The 17,444-nt window shown below is 49.1% G+C and overlaps 1 protein-coding gene across 13 annotated transcripts in view; it reads left to right on the forward strand.

Moving 5' to 3' along the window:
* The window catches only part of LOC105280321 (broad-complex core protein), a 68,170-nt gene that overhangs the window by 13,562 nt on the left and 37,164 nt on the right, over positions 1 to 17,444 (forward strand). For 2 of the 13 annotated variants that reach the window (XM_011340786.3, XM_011340784.3), the window contains exons 1-5: positions 706 to 2,042; positions 6,451 to 6,652; positions 7,091 to 7,282; positions 8,090 to 8,675; positions 9,328 to 9,375. In XM_011340786.3, coding sequence (XP_011339088.2) covers positions 6,467 to 6,652; positions 7,091 to 7,282; positions 8,090 to 8,675; positions 9,328 to 9,375 — 1,012 coding nt within the window. In that variant the 5' untranslated portion in view covers positions 706 to 2,042; positions 6,451 to 6,466. The other 11 variants (XM_011340781.3, XM_011340778.3, XM_011340776.3 and 8 more) reach the window with 11 other exon arrangements.

Below are 17,444 nucleotides of genomic sequence, written 5' to 3' on the forward strand. Positions count from 1 at the left end.
TCAAAATCGCATCTACGTGTGCACGTGTACATGCGCGCGTGCAGGCATACACACACGTTTGTGCGATCGCCGCTTGATATCTTTTTTTTCCGTTTATCTGGAAATTGAAATTTTGGTACACGCGCGCGAGGCTTGACAGGTTTCAGGGAACGGCCAAGGAATACCAAGGCTCTCGCGATCTGCGATTACAATGTAATCGGGGTCCATTGAAATTGATGGGGTTTTTGGCGAACGAATCCGGCGAAGAATGCGCGCTCTCAGCAGCCTCCTCGGAGCGCGTCACATTTTTTTCAACTACGTCTCAACTCGAGTCGGATTCGCAGCAGCGGCTACGCGCATTTTCGTCTCATGAACTGATTACGGCGGGGTAGAGCGCGCCAGCGGAGAGAGCGTGGCGGCAGAGGGAAGAGACCAAGATTGCGGGGTACACGGGGAGAGAAACAGCCGCCGTGGCCGCAAGCATCAACCTCTCCCACCATGGCGCCGGTTACCGGTCCTCTCGCTCCCGCGCGCCTTCAACTCTCGCTATCTCTCTCTGCGTACGCACTATTTTTTAGTCCGCACTTATTACGACAGATGTCTCATGCTCCGATAAAGAATAACGGCGGGTGAGCCGGAGCCTTCCCCCCGCATGCTAGTCCTAACCAGGCTCGGGAACAGCAGCCCGTACTTGGTGCTTCGTCGGCTCGTGGTGTCACTGTAACGCGCCGGTTTACGTTACGCACGTTCTCACTCTCTCTCTCTCTCTTTCTCTCTCTCTTTCTTTTTCTCTTTTTTCGCTCTCCTTTTTTTCCTCCAACTCCTCTTCATTCCCTCCTCTTCCATCTCCCTCTCGCTCACCCACCCCCTCTCTCCCACCCTTTTTTTTTCATCCCTCGCACCGTTTCACTTTCAAGCTCTTTTAGCCCGTCATTGTCGTCACGAATCGGCAGCTGCTGCCCGCGTGATGCCGCGACAGTGATTATGCCGATCGTGTCCTCGTCCATCCGACCTCGAACTTGTACCGGGGGTGGTTGTTGCTTCGGTCACGCGTAGACGAGCACAGAGACGGAACCGTGCACACTCTCCCGGTCTCGCCGATTGGTGCTGGCACACGTGGTAGGTACGTTCTCCCGGCGCGGACGTCCACCCGTGCCCGTCGATCGTTATCGTCTTTGCGGTTTATTTTGTATTTCGCGGTCGTAACGAGGCCGCCGGACGGAAGAGAGAGAGGCGAGATGGAAATCTCGCGCATCCGAGAAAGAGAATCCTTCGTCGCTTCTCGGTCGGTTCTCGCGCGCGCGGGTGTGAGATTTTCGGGTCGGATCTCAGTCTTCGTGAAAGAGGAGTGACATCCGGATGATGTCCGCTTTCCGACGATCGCGCCAATGTGTCAATGTGCGCGAGTGTACGTGCGTGGTGCGTGCGTGTGTGTGTGTGTGTGTGTGTTATGTGGATATACATGCATGCGTGTGACTGCACGAGGGAGAGAAAGAGCGACGTCGTCGCGTGCATGAGCGCGTATGCCAGTATCCGCGCGCACGCCGAGTGCATCGCGCGCGAGAGGGAGGGTGACTGCATGCGTACGCACATGTGCACGATGTGCAACCACCACCGCCAGGCGACGAGGGGGTAAAACGGTTCGGACGCGCGCGACACGGGAGGACTCTTCTCTTTCTCTCTCTCTTTTTTTCTCGCCCCTTCTCTTCTTCCGTTGTTCACTCGTTCTGTGTTTTTCCCTGTCCCTCTTCCTCCCGCGCGTAAGATCCTCGCAGAACACGCAGAGTACGAAAGAAACGGATGGTTTTCAGGCATAACGACGATAACGAGGCCACCGCCAGGATTCAGTCAATTGGTACCGCGCTCATCGTCAGCGAACGATGATATTTAACTGCGAAACGCACCGCGTTGCACAGTGACACCGGGTGTGTGCAGAAGAGGGACTGGAACAGCCCGCCGGACCGCAGACGCTGGAAAGTCATAGGATGGTGGTTTGAAACCGGCGGAACGACACCGGGAAGACGACGCACGTGCGAGCCGATTCTCTGACAGACTCCCGCAAGGTAATTAACCCGTGGCGCTGCGTTTTCGGGCGTATCGGCGCTTACGAGTAAAGTCTTGCCTGTCGTAGCTCTACTTCGAGTTACAGCGCCGTTAACTCCGTGTACGGCACACACGGAAATTGCCGGTAATCAGCGTTATTCGGAGTTTGCTCTCTTAGCTCCGCCCAATTACGTTCTCCACACCGCGCGAGAACGTCCGTGCGTCTCGCGATCCTCGCACCGTTTTGACGTTTCAGTAAATTTTTCATAATACAGTGTTAGCCTTACAATTCTGAAAGAGAGAGAATCTACGTGTGAAAACATTCGAGTAATTAGAATCGAGTTATAAGTAGAATGAATCCGGTTAAATTTGATATGTGAGAAGAATGTTTTTATTGGTTTCTAAGAGAAAATATTCACATCGCCATTGACGGTGGATACATTTTTTTACAGCATTTATGGAAATTATTGGCTTTAACGTTTGGATTAAGCTCGGCGGCGAGCTGAAGATCTTACGATCAGCATCATTAAAGTGCAGTCTTTAATCATTACTTTGACTTTCTGTAACCGGTTTAATGATAAGAGTCTTAATCGAGTAGCATTATCTCGCGTTTCGGCAATGTTTCATTTATCAAATCGTTAGCATAATTGTTCCAGAATAATTTTTCTATATTTATACATCGAGTATTAAGCTAGCTGAAATTAACCCGTTCTCAGGCTCTGATATTTTATGCGCATTCGTGCGCGTGGTTGCCAGTGTCACCAGACTGTCGATTCATTACGCAGACATAAGGAACGGATTACGCTACTTTCTCTCTCTCTCTCCCCTTCTTTCTATCTGCTCTTCTTTTTGCTCTTCAATTAGCCGTCTGTTGCTATCTCATTTTGTGTGTCATTTCACGCACACACATCTTCGTCTTATCGCACACGTCGTCGCGTCGTCGCTCGCAGAATCTGTCATTGGACACTCTCGTCGCACTATTCTTTCTTTCCGTACTTTCTCGGCTGCGCTCGTCGTCTAAACGTACATTATCGATCAGAGGTGTACCCCACAAGAATCATAAAAAAAAAGGAGAAACCTCTTCCCCTTTCATCAAATCTTTCGTCCATCTTTTTCTTGGTTCGCGTGTTATTCAATATGCTCGCAGCCCTCTCTCTCTTTCTCTCTCCCTCTCTCTCTCATGCTTTTATCCTTTCCCCGTATCCTCCGTATCTCTCCTCACTCTCGCATCACGCAATTTTCTCCTTCCTTCCTTTCTTCCTTTCTCCACGTCTTTTCTCTCCTCCCTCTTTCTCTCTCGCATTACGAGCCCGCGCTCGTAGAGGCGGCGATCGCCGGCTTTTCGTACATTTTCGTGCGGCCTCGCGACGTACCGGCCCACGAGACGGGGGAGGCGCGGCGCCTCCTCCGCGACGGAGTCGCACAGTCGTGACGTGACGTTTTAAGGGTTGGTTGGTTCGCTCGCACACGGCATGCGACGGGGAAGGAGCCTGCTGCGGTGACTGCTCGCGGCGCCCCCAGTCAAGGTGCAGAGGATACCGCGCGAGTCGTCATCGTCCTCGTCGTCGTCATTGTCGTCGTCCTCGTCATCGCCGACGCCGCCATCGTCGCCGTTGCCGCCGCCGCCGGCGTGTCGATGTAGATAGGGCAGTCGTTTCTCTTCTGGTTCGCGCGTTCTTTTCTCGTATATCGCGGCATGTGAGCTGGATCATCATCGTCGTCGTCGTCGTTGTCCTCGTAGTCGCACGACTCGCGGACGTCCGGATCCGCCACGCGAATGAATCGGGGATCTCGCGCGCGCGGCAAGCGCGAAAGTCGCGGCGCGCTCGATCCTGCCACGATCCTCCCCGTACCCTCGTCCCGCTTCCGTCACCCCCGTTTCCCGTCTCCCTCCGTCTCACGCCCGCGTACGCCGTCCTCGTTTGATCGCGATCACTTTCGGTGTGGTGGCCGACAGTTCGGGCGGCGGCGACGGCGTGGGGGTGGTGGTGGTGGTTGGTGGTGCGCGCGATGGGTGGGAGCGCAGGGGAGGTAGGAGGATGATCCACGCGCAGGAAGGAAGGAAGGAACGACAAAATCGTTTAGTATTTATTTGAAGTGTATTTACCGATATCCTCGCACCCTCTCTGGTACGCGCGCGACCGCGCTCGCGAGTACGCTCGTCCCTCCAGAAGAGCGGATCTGCGGGAATCTGCAACCGTCTTCCCTCCCGAGAGTCATTTGTGCGCGTCGGTCGACAGGTGTCACGCACGATCGTCCCGATCGATCGGCGTAGCGCTCGATCCCTCGCGCGCGCCGCGCGAGAGGAACCGCCACCGCCGTACGAATCCGCGGGCGGCATTTTCGGTCGCCCGAGTGTCAAGTGTGTGCTGATCGGCTTTTTTTTCGCGCGGTGGCGTGGCGCGCGGAGATAAACGCAGGCAGCGTCGTCTCTCCCGCCGTCGCGTTCGGTTCATTGTTTCGGTCATTAGCTCACGCGGCATGACGGCCGATAGGTGTTCCCTCGCGATAACGCGTCTACTCTTCGCAGACCGTGATCCCCGTTCGCGTTGTCGGTCGAGCGTGCCTTAGGAACTATACCGAGTGCGAAGGAGAAAGAGAGGGAGAGAAAGAGAGGGACCAGTTGCTCGTGTGTGTGTGTGAGAAGGTACCGTATCGAGAGGATTCCGAGCGAGATCGATCGATCTATCACTCGCTCGCTTCGTGTGTGAACGTGTGCTTCGGCATCTCGAAGGATGTGATACGATGACACGTGACATATGCAATTGCAAAAATTCCTCTCGAAATTCCCCGCGCGCGCGCGTAATCTCACCTACGCGATTATCCGCGAAACGTGTGCAAAATTTGTGCAAGTAGCAATGACGTTGCTTGACCGCGGCGCCGACAATAAATTCGTGCATGCGGCGACAGTGCGAGAGTACTAATTTTTTGGTGCACCAGGCGACCCGTCACTTTTTCTCTGTTATCAAACAATGTTCAGTGGCGAAGTTATCTCTCGGATTCGTCAGACGTAAATTTAGCAGGACGCGATAGCGGCCTTTATAAACTCGCGGAATCGTTTCTACGCTCGCCACGTTAGGTGGAAGGAGATACAAGCGCTTTCCCCTCCCCGTCGGCGCTCGCATTGTCTGTTTTTATTTTATTTCGCTTCCCTTTTGTCTGACTGTAACGGGCGCGGGAAAAAATATGCCGGGCTGGAATAAGTTTGAATTGATGGAATTTATGTTATCGATATGCGATACGTACGTGCGCTCGGCGTGTAAACGTATTCACGAGCGTGTCGGGTGGAGATTTCATTGAAAAAAGATAAAATAACTAAGTAAATAAATAAATAAAAACGATAAAACGCGCGGTAGCACCGATTTTCCGTTTTGTCGCGAAATCACGCGCGAAAACGCGAGAGCACGATGTCGCGTCTTCGCGCGTCCTCGCTTATGTGCGTACAGGCACATTTATGCAAGAAAGACGAGCTCAGTAAATTTGTTTTAAGATCTTTTTTTTATCATTTTGCTAAGATAACACTATCAGCCGTACATTTAGTGCTCCCGCTTTTATAAGTAGCAGAGAATTATTTAATCAACGTACTGGATTGGCTCCAGCTTGACGACCTAATTTTCCCGTATGGCGAGCCGGCAAATCGCGCACAGTGCTTCTTAGATTTTATTCCCGTAATCGTCACATACTCGCTCGTCTCCTGCGCAATTGGACAAATAAAACGTTTGTTTCTCTTTCTCGTGTCGCGGTAAGTTTATCTATGGCAATTCTTTCGCTTCTCCCGCGGCGTTTCCAACTCGTCGTGCCGCTATTGCTGTTTAACGGAAACCTCCCGTACTGTCACTTTTCAGATTATCAGATTACATAGACACACCTGGGGCATGAAAGATGACGGAAACATTTCTACCTGCGCCTTCCACGTGTTTTTTCGTTACACACACACTTTTGCGGAATGATCTTTAATCCCGATTCAAAATAGATATCGCACAAGTGTGTGGACGAAAAAATTCGCGTTACATAACGCGGAGGAAAAAAAAAACGTTTTGCGTGCGTCCAGTCGTTGTACATTCTCGTTTCTTCTGATCCGCCAGCTTTCCTGCAATTATTTCGCAGTTAGCCGTTAATTTATCAGAAATATCGCGGTACACACAACTGCGATTTGATACCAGCGGCCGAGCACACTCGCACGCTGCAATTGTGGTTTCGAATGGCGAAATTGGACTTATCTAAAATTATCAGTTTGCAAGCTTATCGGCGTGCGCCGTGCACTAGTCGGCTCGTAGCCGAAATTTTAATTACGTTTGCGCGTCACGCTCGCGTTTAAGCTTTAGGCGCCAGGATCAATCCTCGCGCGCGCGCTTCCACGTGTTTCCGTTTCCGTCAATTAGTGTTCGTCTAATCGGTGGTAGCAGGCGTTGTACTTTTCATTTGCAGGTGAATAGACACAACGATGGTAGATACACAACACTTTTGCCTGCGATGGAACAATTACCAGAGCAGCATAACTTCGGCGTTTGAGAATCTGCGGGACGATGAGGACTTCGTGGACGTGACGCTGGCCTGCGACGGCAAAAGCCTGAAAGCGCACCGCGTCGTTCTCTCCGCCTGTAGCCCGTATTTTAGGGAATTGCTCAAGGTAAGACTCACCTCTCGCCCGTTTCGCCGTTAGCGAGATATTCGCGAAGCGTGACGGTTTTCAAGAAACACCGCGCAGACTTGTAAAACGTGGAACAATAATATTTCTTGCGCTTCTCTCCGATATTTCAATTCTTTTTCAATCAGTGTCACTCTTGGCACGTATTAAAGATCATACGTTCCGAGTGGTCAAAGTTTAACGATTTCTCCCGCAAAGCCTGTGATTATTCACGAGATGAAAAAGAGTGTTAAAAAAAGTAGTCTATCTTTGGTAACGTTTGATGCAGCTGTCCGGCAGCACGGTTTTGATTGGTAAACTGAATTGGTATTGATAAACGTGAACGTTCATGCGAAAGTCCTGCGATATTGCTCGAAGACTGATTAGAAACAATTAATCAGCACTTGCGAAGATTATGCGCAATACCTGGCACTGTTTCAGAGCACACCGTGCAAGCACCCAGTGATAGTACTCCAGGACGTAGCGTTCAGCGATTTGCATGCCTTAGTGGAGTTTATTTATCATGGGGAAGTGAACGTGCATCAGCGCTCTCTCAGTAGTTTTCTGAAGACCGCGGAGGTCCTCAGGGTATCGGGGCTCACGCAACAGGCCGATCAACCCGACAGAGACGAGGTACGTCTTTGGATAAAATTACGGGGACTGAAAACGACGTAATTCCATCGGTGGGTTCGGGCCCCTCGAGCCGCCGCAGGCACGCGAAAACGATGATTTCTGTGTGTATAAGTGACAATGCAGACGCAACAGCTGACGCAAGGTTTTCATCTTGCCGTGTCTGTAATATACGAAAGGTTCAATCCACCGCGCAATTACTACATGGCATCGCTCTTTTCTGGCGAAAAGAGAAAAATGCCGCGCGAACGTGAATTTTGGAAGCGTTATGTACATACGCACATACGTCGTACATATTATATGTACACATACGTGATATTGTCCTCGCATACACGCGCGTGTCTGATATGCTCGCGTGCGTCACACAGACGTGTTCGACTGTGTGACAGCTCGTGCGTATCTCTCGAAAACTCGGATACATCTTATCACCAATAGACGTTACTTTGATGAAAGGCTTTCACGTTATCTCGATGCAGAGTGTGTCTATCTTGATGCCAATTCGTAATTGTCATAGGTCAAGCAAATAAAGATAACGCGACTTGTTCCATACTGTGTTTGCTGTAATTCGCCCGGTCGCGGTGCAACGTGTATCGGATATCGATAGGTATCGCCGACAATATGAAACTCTTGGAATCGCACCGAACTATCATTTTGACGACAACAATTTATCGGTCGATTAAGAAATCCGGTCGGTGTACTTCGCGACCGTTTCGCGACGAGCACGAGTGCCCACCACGCGTATACACGTGTATGTGTGTCTCGTACAAAAGTCCTGAGTAATTAACACGACCCGTCCTCCTTGTTTTCCAGCTGTCGCATGTCCGCGCGCTAGCGGCCGGCGGCAATCACCTGCCGTTCCATGAGAAGTCGGAGGAGACCTTTCCCCGTGGTGGTTCGCCACCTACACCTGTAGCCCCGACGCCAACCACGGTGCAACAACTACTGCGCCGTGCCCAGATACGACGTAACGAGAGACGTACCCCGGATCCGCACGATGAGGTGAAGAGATCGCGGGTGCCGTCGCCGCCGCTCAACAACAACGATGCCACGCCCACGGACTTTTCGATGATGAAGAACAATCATCTGCCCGCCAAGGTGGAAGGCAACGGGGTGCACGATGAGAACAGTCTCGTCGAGGACAATATCAAGTGCGAGCCGCTAGAGCTGACCGGCGGCAACGGCGGCGGAAACGCCGGCAACAACGAGGACTCGTCGGATTCCGGCGCCGCGGCGTCGGACCGGCCACCCGCGTCCGCGAGCAGCAACGAGCACGAGCCGGAACCAGACCACACGTCCGCGCAGAACTTCCTGCCGGAGAGCAAGCTCTTCACGTCGACGCCCGGTAGCTTCAACTTCAGCATGGCGGCACTCACCACCGATCACTCGGCGTTATCAGGTACGTGGACGCGCGCGATCTTCACGGGCCTGTACGCACAGACCAATTCTTGCAGCCGAGGGGTGCACTCATCCCTGGCTGCGCTCATTCCTTGACCCTTAAAGGCGTGAGAGTGGTATCTCTTGGTTCCTGGTCTGAATTTGTTTTCCTCTTTTGTTTGAAACAGACTCTAAAACGTTCAGAGAAAACACGTTTTTTTTGCAGATATTATTTGCATGTACATTATATATCGACGTTTCGCACTTAAGGGTTGATCCGCGATTCGTAGCTCTGGCGCACTCAGTGTTACCGTATCGTTTCCGGTATCGCGATTGCTGGTAGATGCATGCGATTCGAGGTGATTATTCAATACGTTTTTTTCAGTCAGTTTTGTTTTGTTGTTTGTTATTATAAAAAAAGAGCAAATACTTTCCACTGGCGATTATTATTCTTGGTTTGAGCACCGTTTATGGTACGTGTCATTTGTACAGTTGGAGTCACGGTCTCGCATCGGTATTCGCGACGGTAACGCGGATTTCTGTTGCATTCGCACTGCCTCCGTCAGCACTGACTTTATTTTTCTTTAATTGCGAAATTGCGTACAGGCCGTTGTTGAGTTTCCGCGCGCGAGCGACACTGCCGTTGCTACGTGTGACGATAGTGAAATTTCCAGGGTTGGGCCACGGCTTACCAACACCGGACCTAGCGGGTACTTCGCAAGGTAAGGAACTTGACTCTCGTTTTTTAGCTCTCTGCCCTTGTGAAATCATTAGAATTGCTTGCGAGAAGAATCGAGGCATAAATATATTATACATACATACATATATATATATATATATATATATATATATATATATATATAATCGGTATCACGCTCCCGGCTGTGTATGTAGCACTTTGTTATCACGTGACCGTAGAAATCGCGTTGAATGTGCGTTCTTTTGATTTTTTTAAGGGCACTTCTGCGCTACTTTATTATTCTTCCACTGACAGTCGATACATCGCGACAGACCTCAATCGTACGCGATTAACGGTTCGCTCTAATAAAAGTAACTAAGGACTTGTGCAGTTATATCAAACTAACCAAATCACAAATTACGAGAATGAGAATATTTACTGGTTGCGGTGAAAGAGCACTACTATCTGCTTTGGAAGATTATTCAGACTTTTCTAATTGGCATGCGTTCCAAAATCATCTCTCGATATCATCATTACTATACGGCACCATTTACGATTCGCCTACATTTTGCATATCATAAAAATCATGTACTTGCGCGGAGCACGCACATGTGACTCCACGAATCTCGAACGGGACACAGTCGAGCTCGCAAACGTAATTTTACATTCTCGAGCTCGAAAAGGCGTAATTTTCGGGACACTGTCTGTGTATCTTCGCGTTCTTACAAAATTCGTCATGCCCACGCTCGCCGACCGTAACTCATGCTCTCGTTAACACGTCGAGCTCCATCGCGCTACGATCAAATACGCAAATACGTGCGATCGAATCAATTACACATTTTATCTAGATTCTATACGAGAGATAAATTCACACCGGTATGTTTCGCAAGTGTATTTTATTACGTTACGCGTCTGTTATGCATCGATATATTGCGTTCGATACGCTAAATATACGCGCCTCGGAGATATAATACTTCGACACACAAAAAGATCCACATGTGTATTGCTTTTTATACGATGTGTAAAAATGCACACTTTCGATTTATCTTTTTATATATTTGTCGAAAAAGAGAGATGCACGGTTACATACATATAAGGTGTCCCAGATGAAATGTGTTAGAATGTGGGAAAATATGTCAAGTAATTTTGGATACAATTTTTGCAACAAACGTAGAGTCAAAGTTATGATGATTTAAATATTAATATTTAAGCAGAGCTGGTTGCATCAGAAATACTTCCTTAATCAGTGTGCATTAGCACGTTGGTGCTATGTTACTATTAAAATATAATTTCACATTGCTATTATTGCCATTACGGAACATTGCGAGAAGCTAATTTTTAATTATAACTTCGTGGACAACACACGTACTCCGCATACCAGATTTTCCTCATTACAGAAAACTCTTATTACCTCCGAGATAAAGTTATAAACGTATTCGCGAGTAACATATGATACGTTACAAAGCGCGCGACGATTTTATTTCAAAAAGAAATTTTAATTTCCATTGAAATGAAGAATCCGAGGGTCGCGAGCAAGAGTTTTGCACGTGCACACGTGTATGAAGCAACAACAATGTATTCCGCGATTTCTTTCCGGGACACCTTGTACACGCGTGCAATCCATTTTTCGCGATCGAGCTCGTTGAGAGAACGAAGCGCAGTTACGTCGGCAGAGCAGCGCCTTTTGGTTAACGACAATTTTATCGACTCGCGCGAAAAATGCACGCTGGCCGCAGCAGATACATTCGCTCGAACATCGAACCACCGTTATTAATATCGACTCGACGATCAACAGAATCGCGCGATTGGCGCAAAGAAGTGAAATTGAGTACACCAGTTTGGCATCGCTGTGCAATATTCGGCGCGCCGCGGGATCGTTACCCTCCTCTCGCCGACGCATCTCCCGATGCGTCTACGCAAGGGGGTGCATCGAGGGTGCTCGCAAGGGGCTAACGACGCGCGGCGATAAGCCGTCGATGTTGTGTATATGTATATATGCGTATCACGTTTTCCGGTTCCTCGATCGGGTTTTAACGATCAACGCCGTTGCTTTGAGTGTCGTTAATGTAAGTGTGCCGATTTCTCGATAATCGATCGTTGCCGTGCTTGGATCGCTCGACTGAACGTTGGGTTTGCGTATCGGTGTGTTGCCCTCCCCCGCGTGTGTTAACGTGTTTTGCAATAGAATCAATATCCGCGGCGGTGCGATATCGCCGATACAACGGCGGCGCGATGTTCGTCACGTTGCAGGTGCACGATGAAAAGAGAGAGCAAGAAGAAGGAAAACGCGCTGCACGATCGCGCTCGATCAGGCGGCTGAAGTTCCGCTTGTCGCTGGAACCTCGCGGACCTCTCTTTCACGCGCGTAGGGTCGCAAAAGAGGATGTGATAGGTCACTTTCTTTTTTCCTACAATTTGCGTGCACATTTGCACTCATGAATAATATGGGGGGGGGGGTTATTAATACAACAATTGGTCAAGCGAAGTGTGCAAAAGCACACTGGAACATTGCAGTTTTACCCTGGAATTTTTTGACTGTAACCGAGAGACTCGCGTGAGTATCGATGTCGCGAGTTGCATCGAGAATCGTTGCATCGTACTTGATGCTGAGACGCGCTGCTGGGTTATTTACATCGACGTAACGGTGCGATTACATCGCTCAAAGGCACCGATGTGTGCTGCTGCTGCTGCTACAGCACACAACGCAACGTCACCGTCACGTCTGCCGCCTCGTCAAACTGCGTTCAACGTGTACGTTGCCGTACGATTCTGCACCATCAGACGACTGTAACGAAGCTCATTTGAGGCCGGCCGCATTTAAGAACGTTCGACGTTAAGCGCCGACGTGACGGCGAGGTGACGGTGACGTTACGCGTGGCCCTGAGGTGATATGGAATCGTTCTCCCTGCCAGAGATAATCGCAGAATAATTACGGGAACGAGGAATGGCGTACTTGGGCGTACGCGACCTTCCGCAAGCGGATTTCGGCGGTCACCGCGTGCGTGCGCGCGCGCGCACACACATCCGTGCGCCGAGAACTCCTCTCGAGAAGAATATCACGCGCGCGCGCACACCACACACTATGTGCGTGCGCGTTTTCACGCCTTCGCCGTGAACGTCTGCTGAGTCGATCGCATCATCGTCGGCAGTCATCGCCATCGAACGCCGCGCCGGAAACCGATGACAGTCTAACGTGTTTTGCAATTTTTTTTCGTGGTTTTGCTAGTATCCTTGGGGTGAACATAGTTAGGAAGAGGGAGAGGGAGTTTGAATGCGCCGCAATCAGTCGATTGGTCGATCGGCCGTTCGCTTGTGCAAATTCAGGTGCGGTCCCGCATTGTCGATTAATATTTGAACGACTGGCTTTATACTAGGTTAGTACTGAAAAAGTTTATCGCGGGACCGGTGCAGAGGGTGGGGGGGGGGGAGGGGGGTGAGGGAGAGACAGAGAGTGTCGATAAGGCTGCAGATGTTATCCGCGAAATTCAAGGTCTCTCTATCTCCGGCGAGCGCGAACGTGGCCAACTAAACATTGGCCTAACTAAAAATACGACGACCTTGGTACGCCACTCACGTTCGCTCCTGCTACTCACTCTCCACGAATCATTAGATACATTAAGTTATAGTACCGTGTCGGGCGGCGGTTTGTGTTTTATGTGCGACGGCGGCAACCATGGTGTCGCCCGTCGTCATGTCGTCAATCGCCGCGAGGATGATATAATCCCTTTTCCGTCTCTGTTTCTTTCTTTTTTTCTCTTTTTCTCAGAAGCGTCTTGCGACACGACGCGCGCCGGCCTGTCGAATTTATGCAATATCTCGTCGGAAGAGAATAGCCTTGCGCTCGAGATCGATCTGGCTGAGAGACGTCTCGTCGGGCGCATCTCCTCCACGACGGTCCAGGAATGTTTCTTAGGCTCTTAGGGGGCTCTTAGGAATATTAACAACCTCCCCGGCGCGGGAGGCGCGTAAAGACCGTCTGAAGAGCTTGCGCCGGGTATTTATAAGCCGTATACACGTAGACGATAAATTGTATATCGCTCCGCGACAGCGCGGAACTTCGCGTCTGCTAATCCCATTCTTCGTCGTTGATCAACTGCGATCACGTCGCAATTACTCTCGACTCCGCCGAGGGAGTTTAGCGAGGTGTCTGATGGCCTGTCGTGCCATGTGAATTATTTAAAAAAAGGTTCACGTATTATAAGGCTATTCTTTTCGATGATGATACTGCTAGGTAAAGCGCTAAGCCCGAACGAGTCTCAACAATGAATGAAGCAGATAATAATGACGTGGTCTTGTCGTCGTTTCAGAAGTTGAATGCGATTTATGGTGGAGACTCGATCTCTTATACTTATTGATGCCTTCGTCCGAAATTCGCCGCTAAATGCTGCTCTTAGTTTTCGACCCGTCACGTTCAGTTATTGATGAGAGGATGTATCCGAGAGGACTGAGTCTAGTAATATAATATTTTTCAGGTCGAGCTAGTTCTTCTCAGAAATATGATAGTCTTTTCGTGCCGCTGATTAGACGCACGTTTGATCGCGCGACTATTTCCGACGTAATTCCCAACGCAACCGCAAGATCGGTTTTGAGTCGAGGCTGAAAGTTCTCTTTGTCTCGCTGCTATCGCGCGGCTAATATTAGTCGCGAACTTTACAATAAAACGAGATTCTTGAAATTAAATTTTATGGACGTATTCCTCTGGACAATTTTACTCTTTCATAATCTAATCTCTGTACTCATGTACTTACTGGGGCACGAGACTATGGCAATGCATAATCCGCGAGTTGTAATGAGATAAACAAGAATAGTAGTAAGTTCATCGTTTAGTCTCCTCAAGCAGATTGCCAGATAACAGACATTTTCATGTATCGACAGTGAGCTATCATATCTTGCTGCTGGACGGCGAGTTTACAATTTACAAGAGTTCAGCGCGGATGCGTTTATACAACAAGACGCGAAACATATTAACTTCGAAAATAGCGCACCGCCCAAGAAACGCGAGCAAAAAGTCAGCTGTAAAAGTCTCGGGAGTACACATTCTTTTGCCCGGTTTTCTGTCGGGGCCGCGTATTCTCGGCCGCGGGTACTCGATTTATTTCTCGAAAATGCGTTTCAAGTGACGTCGCACACCGGGCCAGCTGCACGCCGAGTTCCGTGCGGCGCTCCGATTATTTTCCTTCTTCTTTTCGGCGGTGCGGTGCCTTTTTTTCGCAGAGGCGTAGATAGGTGGTAATCTGTCGTGGAGCTTAGCGCGGCACAAAAATATCGATTGCGAAGTTGAATTCGTGCGCAGTTTATCTGCTTTCTGCGCTTGTGTATCAGGAGGCGTGGCAAAGTCCCGCGATGCATCGCGGGTACTAACCAAATATTTGTTCTATCGCTTTTTAACACCGCATAGAGAGAAAGAAAGAAAAAGGTGGGCCGCGGAGGTGAGGGGGTGGGAGCTGGGGAGTGCGCGGTATTTTTACGCGGCTTCTTTCTGCGGATAGTCGATGCTCCTTGCTGGCGATTTTTGAAATGCTCTCACACCTCGGACGCGGTTTGCTCTTTTCGATTCTAATTTCGAGGTGTAACGAACAGTTGGGATCAACAAAGTGAATCAGTCTTCTTTTTTCGGTTGCTATGACATATTTTCTTTATTTAAAGTTTCGCGAGCTGAAAATTGCAATGTTATTTGTGCCAGCGGCGCGCAAAGTGTCTCGGCGATTGATCGAATTTGAAATCTGCTTAGTAAAACTTTGACCGCCATTAGCTTCGTTTCCAGGAAGGCCACATGCAAATAATATTTCGTTAAACTCGATTCACCGACGCCTCTTTTATTTCTGCCCCCTCTGCCCTTCTTTTCAAACATCGTTTCCTACGCTGACGCGATGCGAGTTTCGATGCTCGGTTTTTTAAACTCGTTGCCGATCCACAGGAATTTTGATTGCGTAACGCTTGAAAATCGCGGAGCAGCGCGGACCTCGACGCGCCGCCATCTATCGACATTGCGAATAAATGGCAGCGAAATTTTGTCAGCTTCTCCCTGCGGAGTGACATGGGTTCTCTCGTGTTAGGTCTGTTTACACGATATACCAGGAGCGTCTCTCCTCTCTTTCTCTATATGCCTCGCCCCTCTTCATACTATCTTCCCCCCTTTAACCATCCCGTCATCCTCCATTGCGCGGTTACTGCCTCGCTAGCTATGATCGTGTTGATGCAGTGGCTCTCATTTTTTGCATACAAGCCCATAAATTTCCTCGTTCATTGATCCTGCCGTGCGTAAAACATGTCACGTGGGTCACGTGTCATGTGTCCCGTGAGAAAAGACAACCGATAATTTCTTGACGCCATGCCGGAAGTGCCTGGTAAATTGTGCTGTATTTTTGGCGCACAATGTACACCGAGATTGATAGCAGATAATTCTATGCAACCTGCTTCAGATGATTTAAAAATTTATGCTTGTATTATTGCTCACAGTTCATGCATGAATAAAACTGTTGATCGATGTTTACATTATCGGCGCACATCAGTCAATGCGATACTTTCAATTAAGGTTGCACAGAAAAATACTTCTCTTCCATTGTCGTTTCTTCGTACAACTTTATTTTAATTTATGTTCTTCTAAACTCCAAAATGTCAAATGTGAAGTTTTTGGATCTCCGACATTGTATCCTTCTCAGAGCATGCTTCGCTGGGATCTTGAGAAAATGTGATAACGAAGAGAACGAGTCGGTCAAAATTGGCCATTTTTTCTTCATTAGTGCATTATCGCGAATCTTTAAACCCACGTGACCAATAGGATGTATCGCGCGCGCGCGCGCGCGCGAACTACGGTTAGGGAACCCCTGTTGGTATTAACGGTACGTATTCTCGGATGGACGCGCGGCGCCCGCCAAGGCCAAACGAAAGTTCGCTCCAAACCAAATCCGACGGAATTTTTTATCTGTAGTACGTACTTATCGGGGACGCCCAGGTCTAGCTGCTTGTTTTTGCCTGCGCTATTATCGATGAACTTGAGGTGACCTCGAAAACTGCGCAACAGTGTGGGTACCGGTGAGCGGAGGTGCAGGGGCGGCGGACGGGCGAGGAGGGTGGTGGGAGGGACAAGTGAATTCGAGAGACGAGCAGTTAGAGCGACGGCAGTAGACGGATACGGTAGGGAACAAAGAATGAGGTGGGGAACGGGGGGGGGGGCAGAACGATTGCACTTTTGTGCTGTATCATTTCACCAACGTGACTCGCGATCTCTTGTCGGAATCTCCCAAGGCTTTTCCTCGTTCATGGGAAATCGCGTGGATAGATCTAGGAGGCGCCGCAATCGATTGCAACGAGCCCGATATGAGTGATGTGATGCTACGTTAAGATTCCTGGGCACAGTGCAGATATTACGAACGCAAAAAAAAACAGTTACAATATCGATCGTGCGATTACGAGTAGACTTTCCTTGATGCTATCTGCGATTATCTATTTACGCGTGTTCCTTTATCTGCGATTTTTAGAATGTACATTGGAAATGGATATACAAGCGCGATGTGCAATCTGTTTACACAGTAACTGTCGCGGATTATGATGGCCTTAATAAACTAATAACGTGCACCTAGTCGAAAATAAATCACTGAAACGATCGAGAGGGAGAGAGAGAGAGAATAGAGAAGAACGAAATTGTATGTTCACGTTTGCGCGAGCTAATTGCCGATTTCAATTCCCGCACTTCCGTGTGCATGCGAGACAAGTGTTTTTAATTGTACAAAACTGTGTTTTTACATGTAGAATTTACATCCTGCGATATAAAATCATCATCCAATCGTGGCATTATGGGACGGACGAGACGCAGCATTTTGCACTGATGCAATAATAAGCAGTTGCAATTTTTCTTTCGTAACATGAACTAAATAAAAAATGTCATCACCTTTAACGATTTTATACCGCCGAGTTTATCATTAAGAAAATATTCCAGCATTGTTATTATCCCGATTGACCTTATGCATGCGTGTTGGTTGAATAATCACGCATGTTATTACCGAAAGACGATAGAACTTAATGAGGCGCTTATGTAACCGAATGCACCTTAAATCACTTGAACATTTCTCGAAGTCTCGTCTCTCGCATAATCTGCGGAGATTAGCAAGT

The sequence above is a fragment of the Ooceraea biroi genome, chromosome 1, assembly GCF_003672135.1.
Source record: "Ooceraea biroi isolate clonal line C1 chromosome 1, Obir_v5.4, whole genome shotgun sequence".
Lineage (NCBI taxonomy): Eukaryota > Metazoa > Arthropoda > Insecta > Hymenoptera > Formicidae > Ooceraea > Ooceraea biroi.